This window comes from Akanthomyces muscarius, chromosome 2 (genome assembly GCF_028009165.1).
Source record: "Akanthomyces muscarius strain Ve6 chromosome 2, whole genome shotgun sequence".
Taxonomy (NCBI): domain Eukaryota; kingdom Fungi; phylum Ascomycota; class Sordariomycetes; order Hypocreales; family Cordycipitaceae; genus Akanthomyces; species Akanthomyces muscarius.
This window is the reverse complement of record NC_079242.1, coordinates 4070759-4093189: the sequence shown is the minus strand read 5'-3', so window position 1 is coordinate 4093189 and position 22431 is coordinate 4070759. Positions and strand designations below refer to the sequence as shown.

At 52.2% G+C, this 22431-nt stretch overlaps 6 protein-coding genes across 6 annotated transcripts; 4 read left to right on the top strand and 2 right to left on the bottom strand.

Moving 5' to 3' along the window:
• Window positions 1-1938: 1938 nt before the first annotated feature.
• LMH87_004464 (uncharacterized protein) lies at window positions 1939-5458 on the bottom strand (the record flags this gene model as incomplete). Its single annotated transcript, XM_056195684.1, has 5 exons — window positions 1939-3050; window positions 3101-3663; window positions 3716-4866; window positions 4914-5206; window positions 5329-5458. The coding sequence occupies 5 exons, from the start codon at window positions 5456-5458 to the stop codon at window positions 1939-1941; spliced, it is 3249 nt and encodes a 1082-aa protein (XP_056049288.1).
• Window positions 5459-9053: 3595 nt separating this feature from the next.
• Window positions 9054-11004, top strand: LMH87_004463 (uncharacterized protein; the record flags this gene model as incomplete). The annotated part of the gene is made up of 10 exons (XM_056195683.1): window positions 9054-9162; window positions 9287-9418; window positions 9569-9748; window positions 9799-9846; window positions 9896-9946; window positions 10001-10126; window positions 10175-10285; window positions 10349-10389; window positions 10446-10609; window positions 10677-11004. The coding sequence occupies 10 exons, from the start codon at window positions 9054-9056 to the stop codon at window positions 11002-11004; spliced, it is 1290 nt and encodes a 429-aa protein (XP_056049287.1).
• Window positions 11005-12014: 1010 nt separating this feature from the next.
• On the top strand, window positions 12015-12956 carry LMH87_004462 (uncharacterized protein; the record flags this gene model as incomplete). The annotated part of the gene is made up of 2 exons (XM_056195682.1): window positions 12015-12121; window positions 12206-12956. 2 exons carry the CDS (start codon window positions 12015-12017, stop codon window positions 12954-12956), a joined length of 858 nt encoding a protein of 285 aa, XP_056049286.1.
• Window positions 12957-13058: 102 nt separating this feature from the next.
• On the bottom strand, window positions 13059-14418 carry LMH87_004461 (uncharacterized protein; the record flags this gene model as incomplete). The annotated part of the gene is made up of 2 exons (XM_056195681.1): window positions 13059-14244; window positions 14294-14418. 2 exons carry the CDS (start codon window positions 14416-14418, stop codon window positions 13059-13061), a joined length of 1311 nt encoding a protein of 436 aa, XP_056049285.1.
• A 355-nt stretch (window positions 14419-14773) lies between these two features.
• Window positions 14774-15269, top strand: LMH87_004460 (uncharacterized protein; the record flags this gene model as incomplete). The annotated part of the gene is made up of 2 exons (XM_056195680.1): window positions 14774-14956; window positions 15006-15269. 2 exons carry the CDS (start codon window positions 14774-14776, stop codon window positions 15267-15269), a joined length of 447 nt encoding a protein of 148 aa, XP_056049284.1.
• A 1528-nt stretch (window positions 15270-16797) lies between these two features.
• Window positions 16798-19733, top strand: LMH87_004459 (uncharacterized protein; the record flags this gene model as incomplete). Its single annotated transcript, XM_056195679.1, has 3 exons — window positions 16798-16899; window positions 16962-19577; window positions 19632-19733. The coding sequence occupies 3 exons, from the start codon at window positions 16798-16800 to the stop codon at window positions 19731-19733; spliced, it is 2820 nt and encodes a 939-aa protein (XP_056049283.1).
• Window positions 19734-22431: the final 2698 nt, after the last annotated feature.

Here is a 22431-nt window from a genome sequence, read left to right as displayed (position 1 = left end):
TGTGATGGCAACTCAAGAACTGCCGCTCTCCTGCGCCCTTGGCCCCCTACCTGACGGACGCCCAGTACATGAAGAATTGCTGACTGGCAGACGCAGTAAGATACAGCAGGGAGGGGGGGAGTTGCCTTGCCGTTGTCCATTTTGGCCTTGGGTGGTGCGCGTACTAGTTAGGTACCCAGTAGTGCCGCCGTTGCTGTTTCCCGCACGCGCAAACTTTCTCAACGGCGCCGACCGATGCACCTCGATGACTCGCACCATACACAGCCTAGCCTAGCCAGCGCCCCCCAGTCGACTTACAAGCAACAGCCACCAACCAAGTTACCGAAGCAGCCATGGGCCGTTCTAACTCGTACATGGTTAGAAGTCATCAAGAAGAGAGACAACAATAATAACCGAGCCAGACTATTGCCGCCTTTTTTTTTTGTTGCCCCTCTTTCTCCTGCAGAGACAGACTGAAAACTGCAGAGCCCTGCTGTGAGACACTTTTTCTGGGGGAAGACGGGGGACCCTCGCAGGCGCCGGGTGTCTGGGCCACTAGTTACTAGCACCACCAAGATACATCCCGAGCAAAGAGAGCAAGAAAATACGACAAGCGCGCCGATCCTATCCTCAATCAGGTGCCATCCATGCATGGAAGCATCGCACCCCGAGTTGGGGGTGTTTTGGACGTGGCCTTTCCGGTTTTTGATTCCGTCGCGGGCAGCGTGCAGACTCCAGTTAATTCCTTGCGGTGAGGCAGAGCCGGGCAGGCTCTCGGCGGGCTCAGATCATCGTTTGCAATTCATATATCTGAAATTGCCACAATATCAATGGGTGCTTCTCCGCGGGCCAAGACGGCAGGATCTTCTACGCGACTCGATCCGCTTTACGAAAAGAGAGAAAAATAAGGGGGGGACGGGATGCTAGGCAGCTAGTTAGTTGGGCTAGCCCACGGTCAACGTTTGATGGGAGTGTGGGCGAACTCTTGGCGACAAGCGTCCGAGTTGCAGCAACAAAATGCCCGAGATTTCATGCAAGAAAGGACCCCTCCTTTTTGGTGTCGAAAGAAGGAACCGAATTTGCTTCTGCGGCTTCGCTGCCGCACGCGCACTTTTCTTGTTCTGCAAGCCCCCTTTCTTCGGTGGCGCCCCAGGGTGGGCTGTTGTCTGCATGGCGACTCACCCATGACCCATGGCTCTGATTTATCTACCCTCTGCCGCCCACCTCTCGAAAAAAAAGTAAAATGAGGAAAAGCACAAGCAGCAAGACAACAGAAACGGTGTGTGCTACCTTGTGCAGGGATTCTGGCCACTTTCTATGTTACTGAGTAGCCATCTGTCTGTGCACTTTCATGGCGGCCCAGCTGCCAGGCATCTAGGCAAGAGATCGACAGGCGCGGCAAAAACGGCTGCCAACAGCCCCTCCCACCCACCAGACTCGGCCGTTTTCCCTCTCTCTTCTCATCTTGGGGCCATGATGTATCCATCTTCCATTCAATGACAGGAACAAAAGCCTCGCGATTCTCATCTGTTCCCAATTTCGCAGTCTCCATAAGATGGCCCCAGAACGGGCGAGACAAGTGGCTCTAAGCGAAGGGGCAGTGACATGTTCGTCCCGCTCACCCGCCATGCCAACCAACCAAACTTCGAGATTGTATCGGAAAACCGATGGACAGAGTCCATTTCAGAGAGGCCGTGCCCTATTGCATCTCATCTTTTGGCAAATTCCAGACTTCGGACAGGATCGCCTGCAAGAAGCGGGGCATACCGTCGATGCCTCAAATCTGCCGAGCGTCGAGGCAGGAACAAACGTTCCTGTAGCGGCTTTCTCTCTCGGCAATGATAGCGATGAAAAGTCAAATGGCTCAATTGATACGGACCGAAACCTATCTCGCAACTTTCCCAACTCAAGTCGACCCCCGGCTCCTTTTAGGTTTTGGCTTTTTGTCTTTCTAGTCCCCTAGTTCCTGAGCAGTGCGAGTCTGAGCGTCACGCCACTCATCTCCTGGTCCTCTTGCAGTATGCATGTCTCTGCTGCGTGCAGTGATTCCTGGGTCACCTGGAAGAGGTCCCCGCGGAGCGCGCCAGCAATCAGATGCTTGTGATCTGCGATAGCCTTGTCAAGAGCCAGTGCATTAGAGTTCGACAGCACAGCATACTCCATGCGAACATCTTCCGTTGACACTAGCTTGGCCTGTTTGCGCAGCTTTTGTACTCGGCTTATGAGATCGCGTATGAGGCCCTCTTCCTCGAGTTCAGGAGTAGACTCAATGTCAAGTAGCACCATGACACCATCGCCAAACGCCGCTTCCCATTTGGACTTGCCGAGTTCCCCTGTATCGTTGCTCTGCCGAACTGATCGCACAAGAGCAATATCGCCCTCCCCAAGCACCACCCCTGCAACTTCAATGGACTTAGTCTCCTGGAAACTGCGTAATTGATCTTGCGAGAGTCCCGGCAATGCTTTTCGAACGGACTGGACCTGCTTTTTGAGCTTCTTTCCGAGTGTAGGCCAGTCAACCCTTGCTTCGAGCACCACATCGTACTTGGCTTCGTTAGAACTCAGCACTACCGTTCGGAGATTCAACTCCTCTCGAACATAGCTTATGACTGATTCCAGGTCACTCAGCTGCCGCTCATCGGCGATGACTACGGCACTTGAAAGTGGCGTCCTCAAAGACAAACTATTACGTTCGCGTGCCACACGTCCAAGCTGTACAACTTGCTGTAAGAGTCGAACTTTCTCTTGAACGTTCTCATCAAACAAATCATGCTGTACAGTTGGGAAGGGCAGGAAGTGAACGCTCCTAGCGTCCTGAAATTGGTCTAGAACGGGACCAAGATACGGCTTCAAAAGCCCATAGATATGGTCGGTAATGAATGGCGTGAACGGCGCGAGTGCTTTAACAAGCGTGAAAAGTACCTGCAAAAGGCACCGGAGGGCCGTCAAAGTATCTGTCTGGCCCAGGTTGGCAGCGCCTTTGAGTCGCTTTCGGTTGAATCGTATGTACCAGTTGGTCAGGTCATCAATAGTTGTAAGCAGGCGTGGAACAACGGTAAATAGCCGATAAGCTGACAAAGTGGTGAGCTCATGATCAGAGAAATATTCTATTTTCACTTACCGGCCATTTCTTGTTCGACAAATTGCAAGAGACTCTGGCAGTTGGCAAGTATCCACCGGTCCATCACGTTGGTCAGGTCTGCTGTGGCGAAGTCGGACGACATCACCAAGTCCTCTCCATGGTTAGCTTTGTATAGAGCTGCCTGTTCAGAGAAGAAGCGGAAGCTGTTCCATAATGGCAACAGTACGTGGGAGATGATTTCTTTTACTGCTGTCTCCTTGAATCGCAGTGGTTCTGCCCTGACGACTGGAGAGCTGATCAAGTATAATCTCAGCGCATCTGAACCGTATTCGTCGAATACTTTTGTCGGGGCAGGATAGTTCTTGAGGCTTTTGGACATTTTTTTGCCATCTTCCGCCAGAACCATGCCATTTACCAGAACGTTCTTGAAGGGCGACTTCTCAAATAAAAGATTCCCGAGGACCGTGAGTGTATAAAACCAACCGCGGGTTTGATCCAAACCTTCGGCGATGAAGTCGGCTGGAAAGTGCCCATTCTCTAACGCGTCTTTGTTCTCGAAAGGGTAGTGAACGGATGCATACGGCATACAACCTGAGTCAAACCTGACGGTGGTCAGTGGAGGCCGTAGCTCGAGTCTATGCTCCTTCAACTTACCAACAGTCGAGAATCTCGCTTACTCTGTGCAGCTGGCCTTTACCATGTTTAGACGGTATAGTAATATGGTCAATCTTGTCGCGATGAAGATCATAAAGAGGTCCATCATAGCCGCTCAGCTGGCGCAACTCTTCAATGCTACCAACACAGACAAGTTCTTCGTAGTCATCGCTCGCCCAAATTGGAATGGGTGTACCCCAGTATCTGTTTCGAGACACATTCCAATCGTGTGCACCAGATACCCAGTTCGCGAAGCGCTTGTCTTTCACAAAAGATGGCACCCATTTTGTGGCCTGCAAATTTTCTTGCATAGTGGGAATGGCATCTGTGACCTTCACGAACCATGATGAGACAGCTCGTCGAATTAGCTGGGTATCTGAACGCCAGCAGAATTTATCCGAGTGCATGATCTGACTCTCGTGCAGCAGTCGCCCTGTTTTTCTCAAGTCCCGCAGAATCGCTTTATCAGCTTCTTTGACGTGTTGACCAGCGTACTCGACGACTTCAGCGGTGAACCGACCCTTTTCGTCGACAGGGCATGGGGGAAGGCGACTTGGGGATATGAAGCCCGCCGCTGTTGCTACCGCATAATCCTCTTCGCCAAAGGCTGGTGACTGAGGAACAAGACCAGTACCCTCGCCGGCTTCAACAAAGTCGGCAGCGATAACTTGGAAGCAATCGGAAAATTGCTGCGTAAAGTACGAAAAGAGTGGCTCATATCTCCAGTTAACCAATTCGTGTCCTTTCATGTTGCTCACCACCTTGTATTTGGCTTTTGCAGGGTCCTTGTAAAGCAGCTTCAGGCCATTCTCCAAGGTGATGTAGTAATTTCCAGTTCTTTCATCCAAAATCTTCAGATACTCGAAATCCTTATGCACAGCAATGAGCAAATTCGAGGGTAACGTCCACGGTGTCGTTGTGTACACCAATAGAGACGTATTGCTGTGCTCAGCCTGGCCTAGAACCGGGAAAGAGACGACAATTGCAGGGTCCTGAGTCATTCGCTCAGCTTGTTTCGATTCCATATGACTCAATGGAGTACACAGGGCGGTAGAGTATGGCATGACCTGGTATGACCTGTAGACCAAGCCTTTATCAAAAAGTCGTTTGAAAACCCACCACTCTGTTTCCATAAAATTCACATCCATCGCCTGCTAAAGTCAGCATGCAATCAGCCTAGATGCAGGCAGAAACCGACCTTGTAATCGTTGTCCATATCAATCCATCGTCCCAATCGTCTCATGGTGTCTCGCCATTCAGATGCATATCGCATCACAATTCCTCGGCACTCAGCGTTGTACTTGGCCACACCCATCTGCTGAACAGCATCCCTGCCCGACATACCGAGGCGCTTATCGATTTCGTATTCGACAGGCACGCCATGGGTGTCCCAACCAAACCTTCTCACAACATGATATCCTTTCATGGACCAATATCGAGGTATGATGTCTTTGATGGTGGAGGTAAGAAGATGCCCATAATGGGGCAATCCTAAGCTTTGTCAAACGGGAGTCAATAGTCAAGGATGTCACGGCATAATGCGTACCAGTAGCTTTTGAGAGAGGTTCAGAATTAGCTTCTGACCGAGGTGACAAAAGAGCAAGCTAACATACCAAAAGGGGGGCCGTCGTAGAAAGAAAAGCGAGGCCCATTCTGTGTTAGACGAAGTTGTGTTGCAAAAGCGTCAACCTTGTCCCAGAAACGGAGCGTCTCTTCTTCTACCTTCGAAAAATTCACGCTCATGACCACAAGCCCGGCAAGAATTAAGTGTATTATCTTGGTGTATTACTGATTATTTGCCTTTTCCATTGGTGGCGATGCTGGGGTCTAGTTATAGTGCTGAGCAGCAAGTGACTCACGCCTGGTATGGCGCTTGGCCGCCGAGAGCGGCGCAATTTGTGACATTGCAAAGTCATTAGCATCGGAGTAATTATAAGGACTGGTTTTACACGTCACTAAAATCACGAAATGACCGAACGGAGAGAATGATGTAGCGACTCGGACAAGAAAGCCAAATATTTCGGTTGTCAGGCACGGCCCAGATTCACCAACCCGCTGCCAAACCTTCGATTGCCCACACGCGCCTGCCGCCCGCAACATCTTGGCGAATGGCCGTGCAACAAGGATTTTCGCCTTGTTCTCTACAGCCCTTTTCCCCTTTTTAATGAAACCTCAATGCTACCCTCTGGTTCCTTTTTAGCCGAGTCTCGCGACATGGCCCCTGCAATGGACCTGTTTGCGCAGAATCTGATCTCAATTCAGGATAGATTCAGCCCCAAGACCGGCGACCCTCTCCGAGACAAGCCGCGTGGCCTTTGATCACCTTGATGCCAAGATTCTTTCAAATCCTTGGGACTGCAGCCTCAAATCTACGCTCTTATCTTTCACCGTTGTCGACATTGACACAAACTGATCGGCCCCGAGACAATTTTATCCGGATCCGAACTACAGCCACACCACAGCAGAACAGCGACAAACCAGGATTGTGTCTGTGGTATAGCATCAAATGATTTTGGAGGAAATACAAACTAGTCCATACCTCATCTCGCCATCATGCAGGGACATGGCGGTGGAGGCTCAATGCAAGCTGCACTACAGAGCGCGGCATTTGCCTCCACGATTCATCGCCCACCGGCCACATATGGCTCAGGGTCAAGACACGGTCGCAGTCGTGCCATTGGACCCATTGGACGTACACAGCTTGAAGAGGAAATGGATGCTCGAAGGAGACAGCAAGCCGACCATCCCTATTCCAGGCCTATGGGGGCCTACCCGGCCATTTGTTATCACGAACCAGAGAGAAGCCCAGTATCACCCATGTTCTCACATTTAGTGTCTGGTATAGCATTTCCTATAGACAGGGCGTCTTTGAAATCATCTCGTGACCCGAAAATCGCAGAAGCGGAATCGGAGCATCGACAGGATGGTCGTCGACGATCTACAACGTCGCACCACAGATCGTCTCGGCATCGAACATCTTGCGAACACAAGAAACATTCACACAAGAAACATGCGCACAAGAAACATACGCACAAGAAGTCGCCCATAGAGAATACAGAAACTCCAAGGCGCAGTTTTACAAAGCTAACGTCGCGAGACACCTTTGCATCAAGCGAGCCACGACAGAGCACCGGCCACCAGGGGTGCCGGAAGAGGTCCAAGGGCGGCTTGGGACTGTTCGGTTGTTTGGGGGGTTGAAAGTATCGCACATCCGGAAGGCGTGGCGTGTCAAGCCAGATGTAGCTATGCCAATTTTTTGCCCTATGCGTTGATGGTTATCGGGGGCTGCGGGAATCGCGGTGGAGTCTCGGAGATTCATTCTACATGCTTAATTGTTGCTAGAGTTACAAACAATACATATCATGCTGTATTTCTAAAACATGCCTGCGCCGTTCTGAAGAGACTGCGCGCTGTACCGCCTACTCGCCTGTCAGTTAAGCTATTTCGATAATCACACAGAACTTATCAACGATGTCATTACCACTTCAGCTGGAGACAAGCTAATGAATGAATTTGTGAAAAAAGAAAGCGGCAAGAAAGCATTGTGTCATCGTCGATCACGATCCGCAGGTTTTGACTCCGCATGCGATGGAGATCTGCCACCAATCTAGCAGCGGCCTAGGGGCAGTCACAAGGATTTTCCGCCGCAGCGCGAAAGCCACAGCGATGAGGGTTGGTGCGGGGTTTGAAGCCTCCAAAGACGAGCGACAGCAGTGTGACTTGTAGCTCGCATACTTGCGACACTCTATGATCTTGCAGCGCGTGGCTGTTCGTCGAGTCCACTAACGTTACCTGCTGCGCTAGAAATACCAGGTATTTGGTAAGTGGTGCGCGAACTAAAAAGGCCTCTCCCTCGTTTCCGTGACCAGTCGGCCTTTCACTCGAACTGTGCACGATCTTACTCTACACGCCCTATCCACGCGACAACTCTGCTCATCTCAATATCCCATGGCTCCGAAACCATCTTTCACCTTTCAAGTTTGATGAACTGGCTCTTGTCTCTCTTCTCGGGCGGGCTGGCGAAGACGACAAGGCTAACGCCCCGGCGGCGACGCGCGGGTTGTGGGTCGAGCTGTCCATCTCGCAACGGCTCGCCCCAGGGCCATGAACGCCAGCCTGGACTGGGCTTAAGCTGCAATCCACTATTATCCCCAAGAGAAAAAGACGTGTCAACTGCAGCGGGCGACGGACTCGCCCAGCTAACCGGCGAAGAGTGGAGGACAAGGAGGAGCAGGGAGGAGACGACAGAGCAGTTGGTGGATGGGCTGAGTCGCACGCTCAAAGTCTGGTGGCTCACGGCTAACACGTTGGCCAGCCTACTGGGTCGTGATGGTCACTTGCACTGATGAAACCCCCCGCTCGCTCTGGGCATGTGTGTGCATGGCATCAGCGCCAATACTGTTGGGTGGCTTGCTTCAGATGGCAATGGTCATGACAATGATGATAAGCGTCGCCGCCGCCATACAGTTCCTTGCCGCGTCTCGAGGCGATACGATACAGTCTGGGTTGGCTCTCACGTCTGCGTGCGGTAACTATATTCGTGAGCAAAGCCCAGGGCAAAGCCAAGAAGATACGAGCTGGCCAGCAATGCTCCGGCTCCAAGCAACCACATAACGTTAGTTTGTAGGCTATGCCGACGACAGCTGCTCTGGAGCAACTAGCGGCGGTCCCTAGCTGCTGTAGAGCATCTACTATCTACTGCATGTTGGTAGTACCATTACACGTTGCTCATGGTCATCCCCCTGCAGTCGTGCAGAGAAACATCCCTGTGGCGGCAAGACCCCACTGCAGAGCCTGCCATCGCGCGCCTTTTTGGGCATTAGCACAAGAGGAGATGCAGGTTCATTATTACTTGCGTTCTTGTCAAGCACTCTAATGGTCCATTCTTGTGCTACTCCAAACCTGGTGGTCATCCCAATCCCCTCGGCCGCCCAATCACTGTCCTCTCGCATCAGCTCCAGTTGGAGCAAGACCCACGCTTGTTGCCCGTTTCCGCGTAGCTCACAGAGCAACCAAAAAGAAGAACGGCCCCAAAAGTCCCGTTGTCGTCCCGCTGATACTGTAACTCGCTGTATCTGCAGGCCCTCTCGAGTCGTAGGCACTACTGGTAGTTAGCGACGGTGCTCTACTTGCCTAGTACAAGAACTGGCCCCCTCCCGGCCGCCACGTCCCGCCGACCTTGACCGGTTCTGGGCCTCCAAAAACGTGTACCTTTGGCGGATTATTTTGTATCTTGGTCATTGCTTTTATTATTCTGCTTAACTCTTTCCCTATTCTCCGAGAAATGCCTGCCTAGTCGCTTCCCGGGGCAAGAGATCCATGCACGCAAGATGACATTATGCATAAGCACAAGTCAAAATCCAAATCGCACCGCTGGGGCGCCTGGTCGGAATGGACCTGGGACAGCACCCAGCAGGCCAACGTGCGCGTTCGCCAGGATTCCCAAGGTACGTCACTTGCGCCCGGACCCCCGTCTTCTGGAATCAGAAAAGGCATGTCTGGCAAGGGATCGAAGCCAGGGCCCTGAAGGTAAAATATCCGATCAGGATTTACTGATAGCCGATTTGGCAGGCCATCTCGAGTACGATTGGGATCAGCAAGACCTGAACCCAGCTGGCCATGCGCGGACCCCTCGCGACGCCGGAGTCGAGGACATAACAGAACGTCTAAACAGCCTATCGCCGACTGGACATGAAGCTCACTGTATGAACAAATTTTCTTGCTGCATTTACACGGAGCCTCGGCATTCGTTTTGCTTTTTCCATTCCCGGGTTTCGGCCTCGGTGCAATACCTGACTGGCCTATTATTCGCACGTCTGTGCTTCTTGTCCGAGACACTGACGCATTGCAAAGTTGAAGCAGCTGAGGAATATGCCTACGCAGGCGGAGCGACGGAAGCGACCAAATCCAAAAAGGGCAAGTCGAAACACAAAGAGAAGGAGAAATCGCATCGCCGACACGTCAGTTCGGACGGAAAATCGTCGACCACGTCACACGACGCCGCGGTTTACACGGAAAGTGCCGGCCTGCAATGTATGTTGCACATGAAAGCTGTGATACCCCTCAGTTGCTTACCTGAACAGACGTTGAGTCTTCGTACGGGACGGACTACCAACAACAGGACCCGACCAGTATGAAAATTGCCCAATGTGTCGCGAGAAGCTACTGACGCGCGAGAAGCTACTGTAGACTATTCGCAGTATGGATCAGCTCCAGCTGCTTATTTCAACGGTGCGGATATGGATGCTTGATGGATATATATGGCTAATTGACTAATTTTTCAAGTTCTATCACGAACGACTGGGTATGGCGCTTTCGACGAGGAAGGCGAAGCATCTTCCAGTCAGGCAGCAGCAGCAGCAGCGCAACTGTATACTGGAGAGGAAATCGACGGAACTGGCCACGGCTATGGTAACGAGATCACCAGCACGCCAGGAAAACTAGTGCTAAGGGAAACAGGCGAAGTGCAAAGCGAATCCGGAGATTCACCGATACAACACCCTGAGACAGCTGCAGATGTAGAAAACATGCCTGGAATGGCAGAGGATGGCCATGGTGAGCTAGATCCACGTACGTATGCACCTGACAAAGAGACTGGTAAAGGTTAGGCAAAATCTGACGAGCTCAACGCAGGCTATCGAATAGAGCACTCGACACGTTTCCAGCCCGGAGAGGTAGGTTTCGGAGTTTCACACGCCTTGTCCGCTTGCTCAGCCTGACAATACAACAGATCTTTAAAGTACACTGGTCCGAACCCCAAGGCTCCATAAGCGAGCAACCGAAATCGTCGTCGTCGAAGAAGCAAGACTTGCAAAACAAATTTGGGACGAAATTCTTTGTGGGCTTTAGACGGTTTATCGTGGTCGCCAATGACCAAGGCCACTGCACGTGCGTGTAAGTTGCACTACATCGGGTAACACCAGCGAACATGTTCCTGACAGCTCCGTCACTCGTCTTCCAGGCCGATTCTTACATACGGCGGTAAAGGATGCAAAAAGCACGGCGTAAAGCCCGAAAAGCACGGCATTGTCTATGAACGAGGCCAAAAGTCCAAGAAACTGGACGGCGAGCCATCATTGGGATTTGCACCTGTACGGGTCGAAATGACAGAGGAGGGCGAAAAGATTTCGAGAGAGTCTAGAGTCAACTACTCGAAGCTTGTCACCGTCGAGCACAATGTCAAGGTATTTTTTATTGGCCGCGTCTACGCCAGCGATTGGCAAATCGTCGGAGATGCAGTCAACTCCTGTTGGGAAAAGAAGATACACCAAAAGCAGCGCCACAAATGAGCCGCAACGCAGACCCCAGAGGAGGCTCGCTGTAGGAAATAGGCTTTGAGGCTTATCACACGCACGGATGGATGTGAGCATCCGGAGCTAGGAGCAGCTCGTGAAAGGAAGACACGGAAGGCTCATCAGCTTTTTGGCATTCTTTTATCATTGCACAAAGAGCATGATACCGTACCAGAAAGCCATGCATGATTACAGGTCGCAGGATCTCACTACTGCGCGAACGCGGCGCATGCCTCTCCCAGTGGGACGAGAGGTACGTTAGCACGCAAGAAGCGCTAGAATGAGAAGAGAAATATCACTCTTGAAGTTCAAGTAGCGTTTATAGTTGTACGCTTAGCATCATCCCTCAATACATGTTAGATTAAATGGCGATGAAAGAGACCTGTACCTTCACGCAAGAGTGCTCAAGGTTGGCCCGCGACTGGTAATGCGGCAAATAAGTTAGCTTTCCCCGGAAACTGAAAACGCCGTCCAGTCGCCATTCATCAAGCCACCGGAGCTCAAGATTTCAAAGCAGCTCGAATGATAGCACGTCTCCGGCCCGCTAATAACGCGAACGAGATGCAGAACAATGATAAGCTAGTGATAATATAGTAAGTGAGCTCCGAACCTCGAAGCCAGTCCGGTCGAAACTCCACCGAAGCCTCGGCACATCTCCCCCGCAAATCGCAGTTTTCTCCGTGTCCGATCCCTGGAGCTTTCCCTCAGCCGACGGAGTCCACGGACTTGAGATGGTTATATTACGTCGCCGTTGCCGCGAAGCGTAAAACTGTACCAGAGTCCGTCCCTTGATAGTTGATACGCCAATTTTTCTACCATTCAGCATCAACAAGAATACTCTCCTTCTTCACTGCTTCGCAGCGCCGCACTAGCCAAGCTCCAAGCAACTAGCAACCACGCTATCGCGAGCCTCGGCTAAATTCCTGTTGGCCTAGACGGAGAGCTGGAGCGTCTGCCGTCATCTTTTGTCCATACATCAACATCTGTCCAATAAAAACCAATTCACAATGTCTGAGGCAGTCTTGAGAGATTTTCCCTCGCTCTTCTCCCTGAAGGGCAAGGTTGCCGTCGTCACCGGCGGCTCCCGCGGTCTGGGTCTGCACGCCGCTTCTGCGTAAATGCACCTTTCCCCCAAATCCGGGCAGTTCTACCCGTGGAGGCACCCGCAACTAGAAAGCTAACAGGCAGAAAACTACAGATTCCTCCAAGCCGGTGCCGCCAAGGTCTTCATCTCGTCGCGCAAGGCCAAGGCGTGCGAAGAGGCCGTCGCGGCGCTCAAGGCGCAGCCCAACCTCGCCCCCGGCGCCGAGATCATCTCGGTGCCCGCCGACTCGTCGACGCTCGCCGGCATCAAGCAGCTGCTCGCCGCGGTGAGCAAGCACACGGACCACGTCGACATCCTCTTCGCCAACGCGGGCGCGACCTGGGGCGCCGCCTTTGACAAGCACCCGGACGAGGCCTTTGCCAAGGTCATGGACCTCAACGTCCGCGGCGTCTTCAACGCGATCCGCGAGTTCGCGCCGCTGCTCGAGAAGCGCGCCTCGATCCGCGACCCGGCGCGCGTCATCATCACCTCGTCCGTCGCCGGCCTCGGCATCGGCAGCCTCGGCGAGCACGGCACCTACGGCTACTCGGCCTCCAAGGCCGCCGTCCTCCACCTCGGCCGCAACCTGGCCGTCGAGCTCGGCCCCCGCCACATCACCGTCAACTCGCTCTGCCCGGGCTTCTTCCCCAGCAAAATGTCCAACGGCCTGATGGAGGCGACCGGCGGCGCCGAGGAAAAAGCAAAGGCCAACCCCATGCAGCGCCTCGGCGAGCCCGAGGACATTGCCGGCGCGGTCGTGTACCTGGCCAGCCGTGCGGGCTCCCACGTCAACGGCGAGACGCTCGCGGTCGACGGTGGCTCGCTCTGGCAGCGTGGCGAGATGATTTCCGCTGCCAAGCTGTAACATAGTCATGATGCAATATAAAATGAATGAAAGTTGAAATGCCGCACTGCGCTCGTCTTTTTTTATGAAAGGTCTATCTGATGTCGCTATGCAATCCTTAATTCAAATATTTACATTACCGATGCGAATGCTTTTATCCTCCACCAAGCATGACGATTCGGAAAGTGGCTTCCGGGCCAGCCAGGCGTTGGCCCTGTATGTCGTCTGCAGCATGCTCTCTCTGTCCTGAATATATGGCGCTTCGATGCCTGTTTGCAACCACTCGACGACGAATCCCAGTCGCGTAAGCAAAGCCATGACCTCGTCATTTGCCAGCTCGAAGCTACCAGGGTCGGCAATGCCAGATGAGTTTTTGTGGTCGTGATCGCCGTCTCCGTCATCGTCATTGCCGTGGTTTCCAGGCGCATTGTTCTCGAAATGCCACAGCAAGGGGCCGACATTGACCAAGACGCCTCCGGGCCGCAGACAATGTTTGATCACCTCAAGATAACGGATCAGATTGGGCGCCGTGTCGAGGAAAAATGCGCAAGCCACAGAATCATATTGTCCTTCGTGCTCCTCGTCGCCGTAAAGGCAGAGGAAGTCTGCCGCGCACATGCTCATGGTGCCACGGTCGGGTGTGGCAGCGAGTGTCATCGCAGGGTGGATGTCTGGTACCTTGTACCCCCTCAGATGATTCTCGCGCGTCAGGTGGTTGGAAAATGTGTGTACCCATGGGTAAATGGTAAATTGCTCTGGACCCTTGCACTCGTTTAGGATAAACGATGAAGCAATAAGCTGGTGATACGAGATCTCATTGCCTTCAGCTTCAAATCCGGCCTGGCACAAGTCAAACACCAGTCTTCCAAGACCAGCTCCCGGAACTAAAACTTTGTAGAGTTCCCCGCTTGTTGACTTGGACTTTTCCTCGGCGAGTGCTTTCATGATGGGGCCGTATGAAGCCTCTCTCTCTTTTGCGCCGTCTGTGGTCCAGTCACGGTAGAACTGGCGGATTGTGCTTCTGGCCTTGTCAATGTCTAGATGCTTTGCGACACCTGCCCATTCATGCGGCATGCCTATGTCTCCTCCAGCTGATGGGTCCGCCATAGTCTGGAACGATTGTAGACCAGACTTGAGAATCGCTCTGGCGAGCTCCGCGTTGAAGTCGATGGCCTTGTCTGCCTTGTCAAGAGTTTCCAGGAAGTTGAAAGGAGGCGCTGCCAGCATCTGCCATTGCGCTTGCGGTAGCGCATAGAATGAACGCCTTCGGAGATGCGTGACATTAAAATGGGCGATTTTGGCGTATTGTCTGCATGCAATTAGTCTCATGTCGCATCTAACCTGGGCTGAGTGCGTACGAGAAGGAGTCCAAAGCAGAGAAAATGACTCTCACTTCTTCTGGGTCGCCCATATTGTCCTCTACACCCGCCCACGCGCTCTCCTCTGAGAATTGAGGCTGGGCCGGTGCATTTTGCCCTGCCATGCTCTGAGACTTTGAGTTGGCCGCCGAGAGCGGACAGTGCAGAGAGCAGAGGGTGCGGGGCAGTGAGGATTAAGATCAGAAAAATGCAGTCTTCGACGACAAGGCCTAACCGAGAACTGCTTTGGTACCTGGGTGAAAATTTGTGAAATATCTTGGCTTCTGAAGAGGAATTGGCCGCTTCGGCGGTTTTCTGTGCGGGCTGATATCGTTCCATTTCAGGCGATTCGGGCGGGCTACAGTGAGAAATCGACCAATCATGTGACTTGTGCAACGGGGTGTCCAGGTTTGAAGCCGCCCAAGTCAACATCAGCAGCTGAAGTACCGAAGCTGAAGGACTTCTTTCTTGGAGCTTAAAATGGCATTCAAGGACACGCAGAGTGTTGAGGTGTCGATTCCATTGCCCAAGTCGCTGGACACGCGAATCTTCATCCGTGTCGCAACCCTCGATAAGGCGGTGATGGTGTCCCTCACAACGGCATCACAGGAGGAAACGGGCGCTACAACGCCGATGGGCTCTATGGTGTATGCTCTTCCTGATGTATGTCCCAAAAACCTTGCTTTTCGGAAATCTTACTGATTGCGAAAAGAGATTCAACCCGCAACAACCGCTGGCAACCACAATCTTCACAACGGAGGCTACTCTTGAATTCACAACACGGACCGCAAGGATCCTGGCTAGGAGGGCAAATCGACCCGTTTACGTCACAAATTCGATGAGCTTCGTGAATGCCGGCATGGGCGGCACTGTGGAAGAGGAGATGGAGGCGTTGAAGAATGTGATTGACATCGTCTCGGATCAGCTTAAGAAAGAAGGTTTACTGGCTGGTGCGGAAGTCAACGGGGTTTCATAGCGCCACATTGGAGGAAACAACACCATTCCTTCCAATTATGTTGCATCTGGGACTATGCTCGCAGGCCAAGGCATCAATACGTTGCATCCGGTGCAAGCCAGACGGCAGCATGCACAGGTTCGGGCCATGCAAACCAGCGGTGATCGGGGATGGAAATTGGATGTTGCCACGTCGATGGGCCGATGGGATGCGGGCCAGAATCTGTCTTTTTTGGCCGGGCATGTGCGAGCTATGGAAAATTCCAGTCCTTTGGGGATTATAAAGAACGAATTACTTTGCCTTGTCTGACGTGCGAGGCCCCTCGCGGCGAGCGAATCGGCTGTGACATCACACACCCGTGGGCGAGCGCCTATTGCAGAAGCGCTTGGCAGCTCTTGAAAGACACGAAGAACTGCTTGCCGGGAAATAATTAAAAAAAGAACTGATGCGTTTTTTTCTTCACACAATCATCACGGCACCGTTGTCTGGTTTCGCTGCCAGAGTCCACCCTGGGAATGTTATGACATCACCGGTGATGGTCGTGTTGGCGAGCGTGTGCGTGTGTGTCCTCAGTTGCAATTAATAAAATTCGAAACAAGCATTCGGCTGGATAATGTGGCTTGCTTGTGCATGTTTGCGTTGGTATACACAGTGAAGCATGATGCCACAGATTGAGCCGGGTCTGGCCTGGCGAAAGGTACACAGGGCGACAGTAGGCTGCGGGTGCTGTTATTTAGGTACCTCCGTCTACCTAGGTAGTTAGGTATGTCTGCGCCTTGAATTAGCGGGTTATCGTTATCGCACCCCGCTAAGCGACCGCCTCTGTGCCAGACAAAGCACCTTTGCACCCACCTAATTGTTGACACCCACCTAGCACGAGCAAAACAAATACTTTAGCGTCTGCGTTTCAGTGCTGGGAAAAGTTGGCAGGTACCTTTCCATCGTATCGCCACCGCAGAGGTACTTGGCGGCCCCCGCTGCTGCGCACGCTGTCTGCCGTGCGCCAACGCCCAATTTTTCTTTGGTGGGGGCTTCTTAGAGAGGGGCCTCAAATCCTCGATTTCATGGGCTTTGGCCTGACGACCCTTGATCTGGATGTTTAAATCTCCCCTCAACTAGTCGAACGAACCAAGGATCCCTCATTCACCGTCTTCCGATTCTATTCTCATCGTCTATTTGGCGCCACTGCCATAGCCCGAAGTGGGAGCATAGGCAAACGACTGTAAGCACTGCGACACGGCCAAAACACCACCTCGCTTGCCCGCCCTCATTTGCTCTACCCCCCGCCATCGCGGGCTTGCTGCAAGCTGGAAACCTCCACGGCATGCCTCCAAGCCTCTTGCGCTGTTATTCCCGTTTCGATTCCTCGATTTTCCGTCATTGGGAACTCCTGCTTCCTCCCATCTGTCGCCTTCTGACTGACCATGCCAGAAACCCACCTGCTAACCGCCCGTGCCCAGCCAGGTTCTTCCCTGCGACAAGCTCGATGATCTAGACCGACATACGATACAACCATCGCCGTGCCTTTTTCCGCTGCGTACCGGCTATCATGTCTTGGCAGCCTGCCCCCGAGTCCTTGAGGCAGCTTGCCTCTTGCCTCAAGGACTCTCTCAGTGGCTTCGATAAGAATGCGCAGAAACAGGCCGAGCTCGTAAGCTCTCTGTAGCTTTTCCTCGCCACCAATCCATTGACTGACACGCGCTCCTTTGATAGATGCTTAAACAAGCAAAAAGCTCACCTGACATCAACAACTACCTCGCCTACATTCTCTCGAGTCCCGAGCCCCCCGATGGCGTGGCCTTTTCTCAGTCCGAGTACCACCTTGTTCGTTCCGCTGCTGGCATCATGCTCAAGAACAACCTCAAATCGGACTGGAAGACCATTCCCGAGTCGAGTCTGCAGCTTATCAAGCTCGCTATACCTGTTGCTCTGCAGGATAAGAACACCCAAATTCGCAACTTTGCTGGCAACGTCGCAACCGAGATCGTCCAAAAGAGTGGCTTGTTGGGCTGGCCAGAGCTGCTTCCGCAGCTGATCGAGACCTTTGGCAATGCCTCCGGACAAGTCCCGAACGAGGCTCAGGAGGGTGCCATGTCTGCAATGGCCAAGATCTGCGAAGACAACACCCGCATGCTCACCCGAGAAGTCAATGGTCAGCGACCTCTCAACTATATCCTCCCGCAGCTCATTGCTGCTACCAAGAGCCCGCTCCCCAAGGTCCGGATTGGTGCTCTGACGTCTATCAATGTTTTCACGCCGCGCGAATCCCAAGCAATGAACAACTCCATCGACGATCTTCTCCAGCATCTGTTCACTCTCGCTAATGACGAAAGCCCCGATGTCCGCAGACAAGTCTGTCGATCTTTCGTGTCGCTGGTGGACCGCCGCCCCGAGAAGCTCATCCCCCATATGGGTGGCCTGGTTGAATATACAATCCGCCAGCAAAGAAGCGACGATGAAGATCTCTCTTGCGAAGCCGCTGAGTTCTGGCTTACCGTTGGCGAGCACGAAGACCTCTGGCAACATCTCCGACCTTACATCGAACAGATCATTCCTCTACTTCTCGAGTACATGGTTTACAGCGGTGAAGACATTGCTCTTCTCGGTGGCCAGTCCGACGACGAAGATGAGGAAGATAAAGCGGAAGATATCAAGCCCGCCTTTGCGAAGAAGAATCTGACTCGTGCAAACGGCGACGGCACCATGACCCCCCAGTCCGCCAAGGATGGTTATAATGCCGTCGCAGGCATGGAAGATGACCTGGAGGATGGAGAGATTGATGATGACGATGACGACGCTGGCGACGACAACCCCGACCAACGATGGACAGTTCGCAAGTGCTCTGCAGCTGCACTTGACGTCTTTGCTCGCAACTTTGGAGGGCCCGTTTTCGAGTTTATCCTGCCCTACTTGGAACGAAATCTTAAGCACGAGGATTGGCCTCAGCGAGAGGCCGCTGTGTTGGCTCTGGGTGCCGTTGCCGAAGGCTGCGAAACCGCAATCCTGCCCCATCTCCCAATGCTGGTGCCATACCTTATCTCTCTTTTGACCGACCCGGAGCCGGTTATCCGTACCATCGTCTGCTGGACTCTCGGTCGCTACTCTGGCTGGGCTGCTGCTCTGCCAGAAGCTGAACGACAGCAGTATTTCCTGCCGCTTATGGATGGTATCTTGCAGAAGATGCTTGATCGCAACAAGAAGGTGCAAGAAGCTGGTGCTTCGGCGTTTGCCAACGTCGAGGAGCGCGCTGGAAAGGCTTTGATCCCTTACGCGGAACCCATTGTCAAGCAATTTGTCATCTGCTTCCAGAAGTACAAGGACCGCAACATGTACATTCTGTATGACTGTGTGCAGACCCTTGCAGAGCAAGTTGGCCCGACACTTGCTATACCCAGTATTGCTAAGCAGCTGATGGAGGCACTCCTGGCACGCTACAGCATTCTGAACGACGAGTCTCGCGAGATCTTTCCATTACTCGAATGTCTTTCCTATGTCGCTCTAGCCATGGATACATTGTTTGCACCCTACGCCAGTCCCATTTTCCAGCGTTGCATTGGCATCATTCACAACAACCTTGAACAGTCCTTGGCATCTGTGACCAACCCCGGTATTGATGCTCCGGACAAGGATTTCTTGGTTACGGCTTTGGACCTTCTTAGTGCGATAATCCAAGCTTTGAACCCCGAACAAGCCTCCCAACTCGTCAGCAACTCACCGCAGCCTATGTTTGAGCTGCTTAGCTTCTGCATGGAGGACCCCACAGACGAGGTGCGACAGTCGGCTTATGCTCTGCTTGGCGATTGCGCAAAGTTCCTATTCCCGCTTCTAGAGCCACATCTGCCGAAACTTATGCCTTTCCTTGTCAAGCAGCTGGACATGGATGAGATATTGGATGAGTCGATTGAGACTGGCTTTGGTGTTGTCAACAACGCTTGTTGGTCCGCTGGCGAAATTGCTGTGCGTTACGGCGATGGCATGAAACCCTTTGTCCAGGATCTGATGACGAAGTTTGTGGAGATGATGCAAAACCCGCGTGTGCCTTCTGGTCTGGTTGAGAATGCTGCGACCGCACTTGGTAGACTCGGTCAGAACAATGCGCACGTTATGGCTCATGGACTAGGCAGCTACGCAGGCCTCTACCTTGAGGCAATGGAGGACGTTCTTACGATGGACGAGAAAGCCTCTGCGATGAAAGGCTTCACCGCCATTGTTCGGGAGAACCCACAGGCCATGGAGCCAGTACTTCTCCAGTACTTTGGCACCATTGCCAACTACAACATGGATCTGCAGAATCCCCTGAAGCAGCAACTTCACGCAGCTTTCCAGGATGTAAGATCTGACTGCCCAAGCGACTCGCTAATTACACTGCTAACATTCGTCCAGATTCTCAGCATCTACAAAGCAAACATTCCCGAGTTTGATAGATTTATCGGGCAGCTTCCTGCCGCTTCCCAGGAGAACCTGAAAGCAAGATATACTTTCTAATCGGAAGCGAGCTACGTACAATACGAGAGCCAGATGGAGAAGGGAGTGTGGCAGGTGGGCCAAGTCGAATGGAATGCAGTTGTAGGGAAAGCATACGGTAAGAGGAAATGAATATTTTAGCTATAATATGGGATGATGGGAGATGAATTACTGGTAGAAGCCTTTTTAACGGAAAACATGACTGGGCATGGGAGCCAACGAGGAAAAAGAAGCAATAGCATGAATGGAAGTTACGGCATGGAAAGAGAGGAAAAAACGATTTTATAGCATGGCCTTGACAAGCCAAACAACCCAGTAGATAGCTGAATTTGCGTATAAATTTTGCTTTGCGTCACTTGAGGATCACATCTGTTTTTTTTTCGTCGCAGAGTTGTCTCACAGAACAGTAGCGTAGCTTATCGTGTGGTGCAGCTTGCTGAAGAAGATGACACTTGAGCATTGAGACTGGCCAAAACGGTTACTTGAGGCCCGAAACTAGGGCATGGTATAAGGTGTGACTCTCCTCGGCGGCGTCGTTGTATGGCATGGGCTGAGTGGTGGCGACGATGATGCAGCGCAACACCTGTCATAGACCACAACAAGCATCCGAAGTGCAAGCCGCAGAGCGACACATCTGCTCTCTCTGCACGTCTTTTCGGGAGAAATCGATCTCTTCCCTAAATTCTTATGTGTCGACTTGATGCTCGCTCGTTCGCTCGGGAGGTGGAAGGGATGGGCTTGTGTCGGCATTCGCCCTCATTCGCTACTTTCTTCACCAGACGCCCTGCTCAAAGACGTTCTTTCGGGGGGATGATTTGAAGAAAAGCGACAACACGGCCCAATACCATGTGAAAATTTTCAAGAGGGTAATTCTTTTTTTTTTGTTGAACGAATGTTGGATTTGAACCATGCATCGATAGGTTCCTCTTGCAGACGACCACTTACCCTTCTTCACACACGAGCATTTCTGGACCAAACCTTGTCACTTGGCGACGCAAACTCTCGAAACCTGTCTGGATCATGACAACGTAGCAGAGTCCGCAAAAAGCGCAACGTAACAGGACAGATGCAAGCTGAAAGAAGGAGAATGGCGTGTGTGGGTGAGCGGCTGCACCGTTTGACGCATCGGTGAACTTTACAACCGGGCTCAAAAGTTACAGTATCAACGTACTTGAAAATAGAGCAAAAGCTTGCATCTCTCCGAAGGGTCGTTTCATATGCAGTAGTACTCGGGATACTGCGACTCACCACGGTCATCTATACCATTGACTATTTTTACGTGCTGCTGTCGAGGCGCCTTCTTTTCCAGTGACCAACGCCGAGGAAACCCAGATTAACCGCTTCGGAGAATACCTACTCTTCATTTTCGTATAGCCCAAAATGAGGCGGCTACTCTCCAAACAGACCAGGACCACTCAGCTGAGCTGCAAGTATTAAAAATAGCATCAAGCCCGCGACTCCCTCGGTCAAAGCAGCTCCAAGTACCGTCCTCGTTCGTGTGTCGTCGTCGTCGTCGTCATCACCGCGGACTCGTCTTTTTTTCTTCTAGGGAACATTATTATCATTACTTTTTCATTATTCAATAATTCAATATAGTCGTCAATCTGAAACAGATTCCACCAACGGTCATCGTCAGAATTCATCACATCTGACAAGCGACAAGCATAGTCCCCAACGACAGCGACGAATGAGAATGCACACGCCCCTCCCCAAATAGCAACTAGCAAGGACAAGCATATCCCAGTCCAGCGCATCGCAGGGTTGGTGTATGTTGGCGAGCATACGTATGCCAACGAGGCGCAGTCCCTGTCCACACCTCTACGGCCGGAATCTCCATCAACCCACACATCGTCCGCGGCGCCGCCCTCTTCCCTGTCCCCCGTTGAGGGTTTGGTTCCCACTGGCGTTTTGATAGCCTCGCAGGGTTGCATTAAGCATCTTTCTCCAGAAACCCGTATCCATGCCCCCCCTCCCTGGTCGTTTGCCGCGTGGCGTCGATATGCTTTTTATTTTATTTTTTCAAACAGTCCACTCAAAACAAGCGAACGGAGGTTTGGCTCCCCTCGCTGGCGCTAAACTCAACTTCAACTAAGGATCAGTGGCAACAGGGTTCTGGGGTAGGGACTCGGGGTCTGCATGTTTCATCTTTCAGCTCTTCACGAAAGCAGGCTTGCGATCAGCAGCTCCGACTAGACGAAATCAGGCAGGCCGTCGGCTAACTCAAGCCACGCCGTCACGGCAGATGCGGTAGAGGCAAGTGTAAGTCAAGGAAACGGCATAGATGAAAGTCACATGGAGAAGGAGAGCGAAAACGTTGTTGTAAACAGCGAAGCGCGGCTCGATTATTGCAGACGTGGCTGCTACTATGGAAAGAGACCCAAAGTCATCAATCAAGTCATTATCCTGCCTTGTGCAGTCCATCAAATAAACCCATTTTGGTCTGGCTTTGTAGCCCCAATAAAAACCAAACATTCTTAACAAACAGTTTTTCGAGTCCAAATCAAGTTCAAATCAAATAAGCCCGTATTACAATCCTAGCCAAATTGACTCTTGGTCAAATCAAAATCAAATAAAAAAAACTCCCATCGCCTTGCTTCAAATCAAAATGCTGTGCTCGCTGACCCATGTAGTGGTGGTCCGTAAGGAATGTATGTATCTATGCCGATGATAGTCGTTATAATGTCGTAAAAAGGAGTGTCTAATGCTGGGTATCATTGTC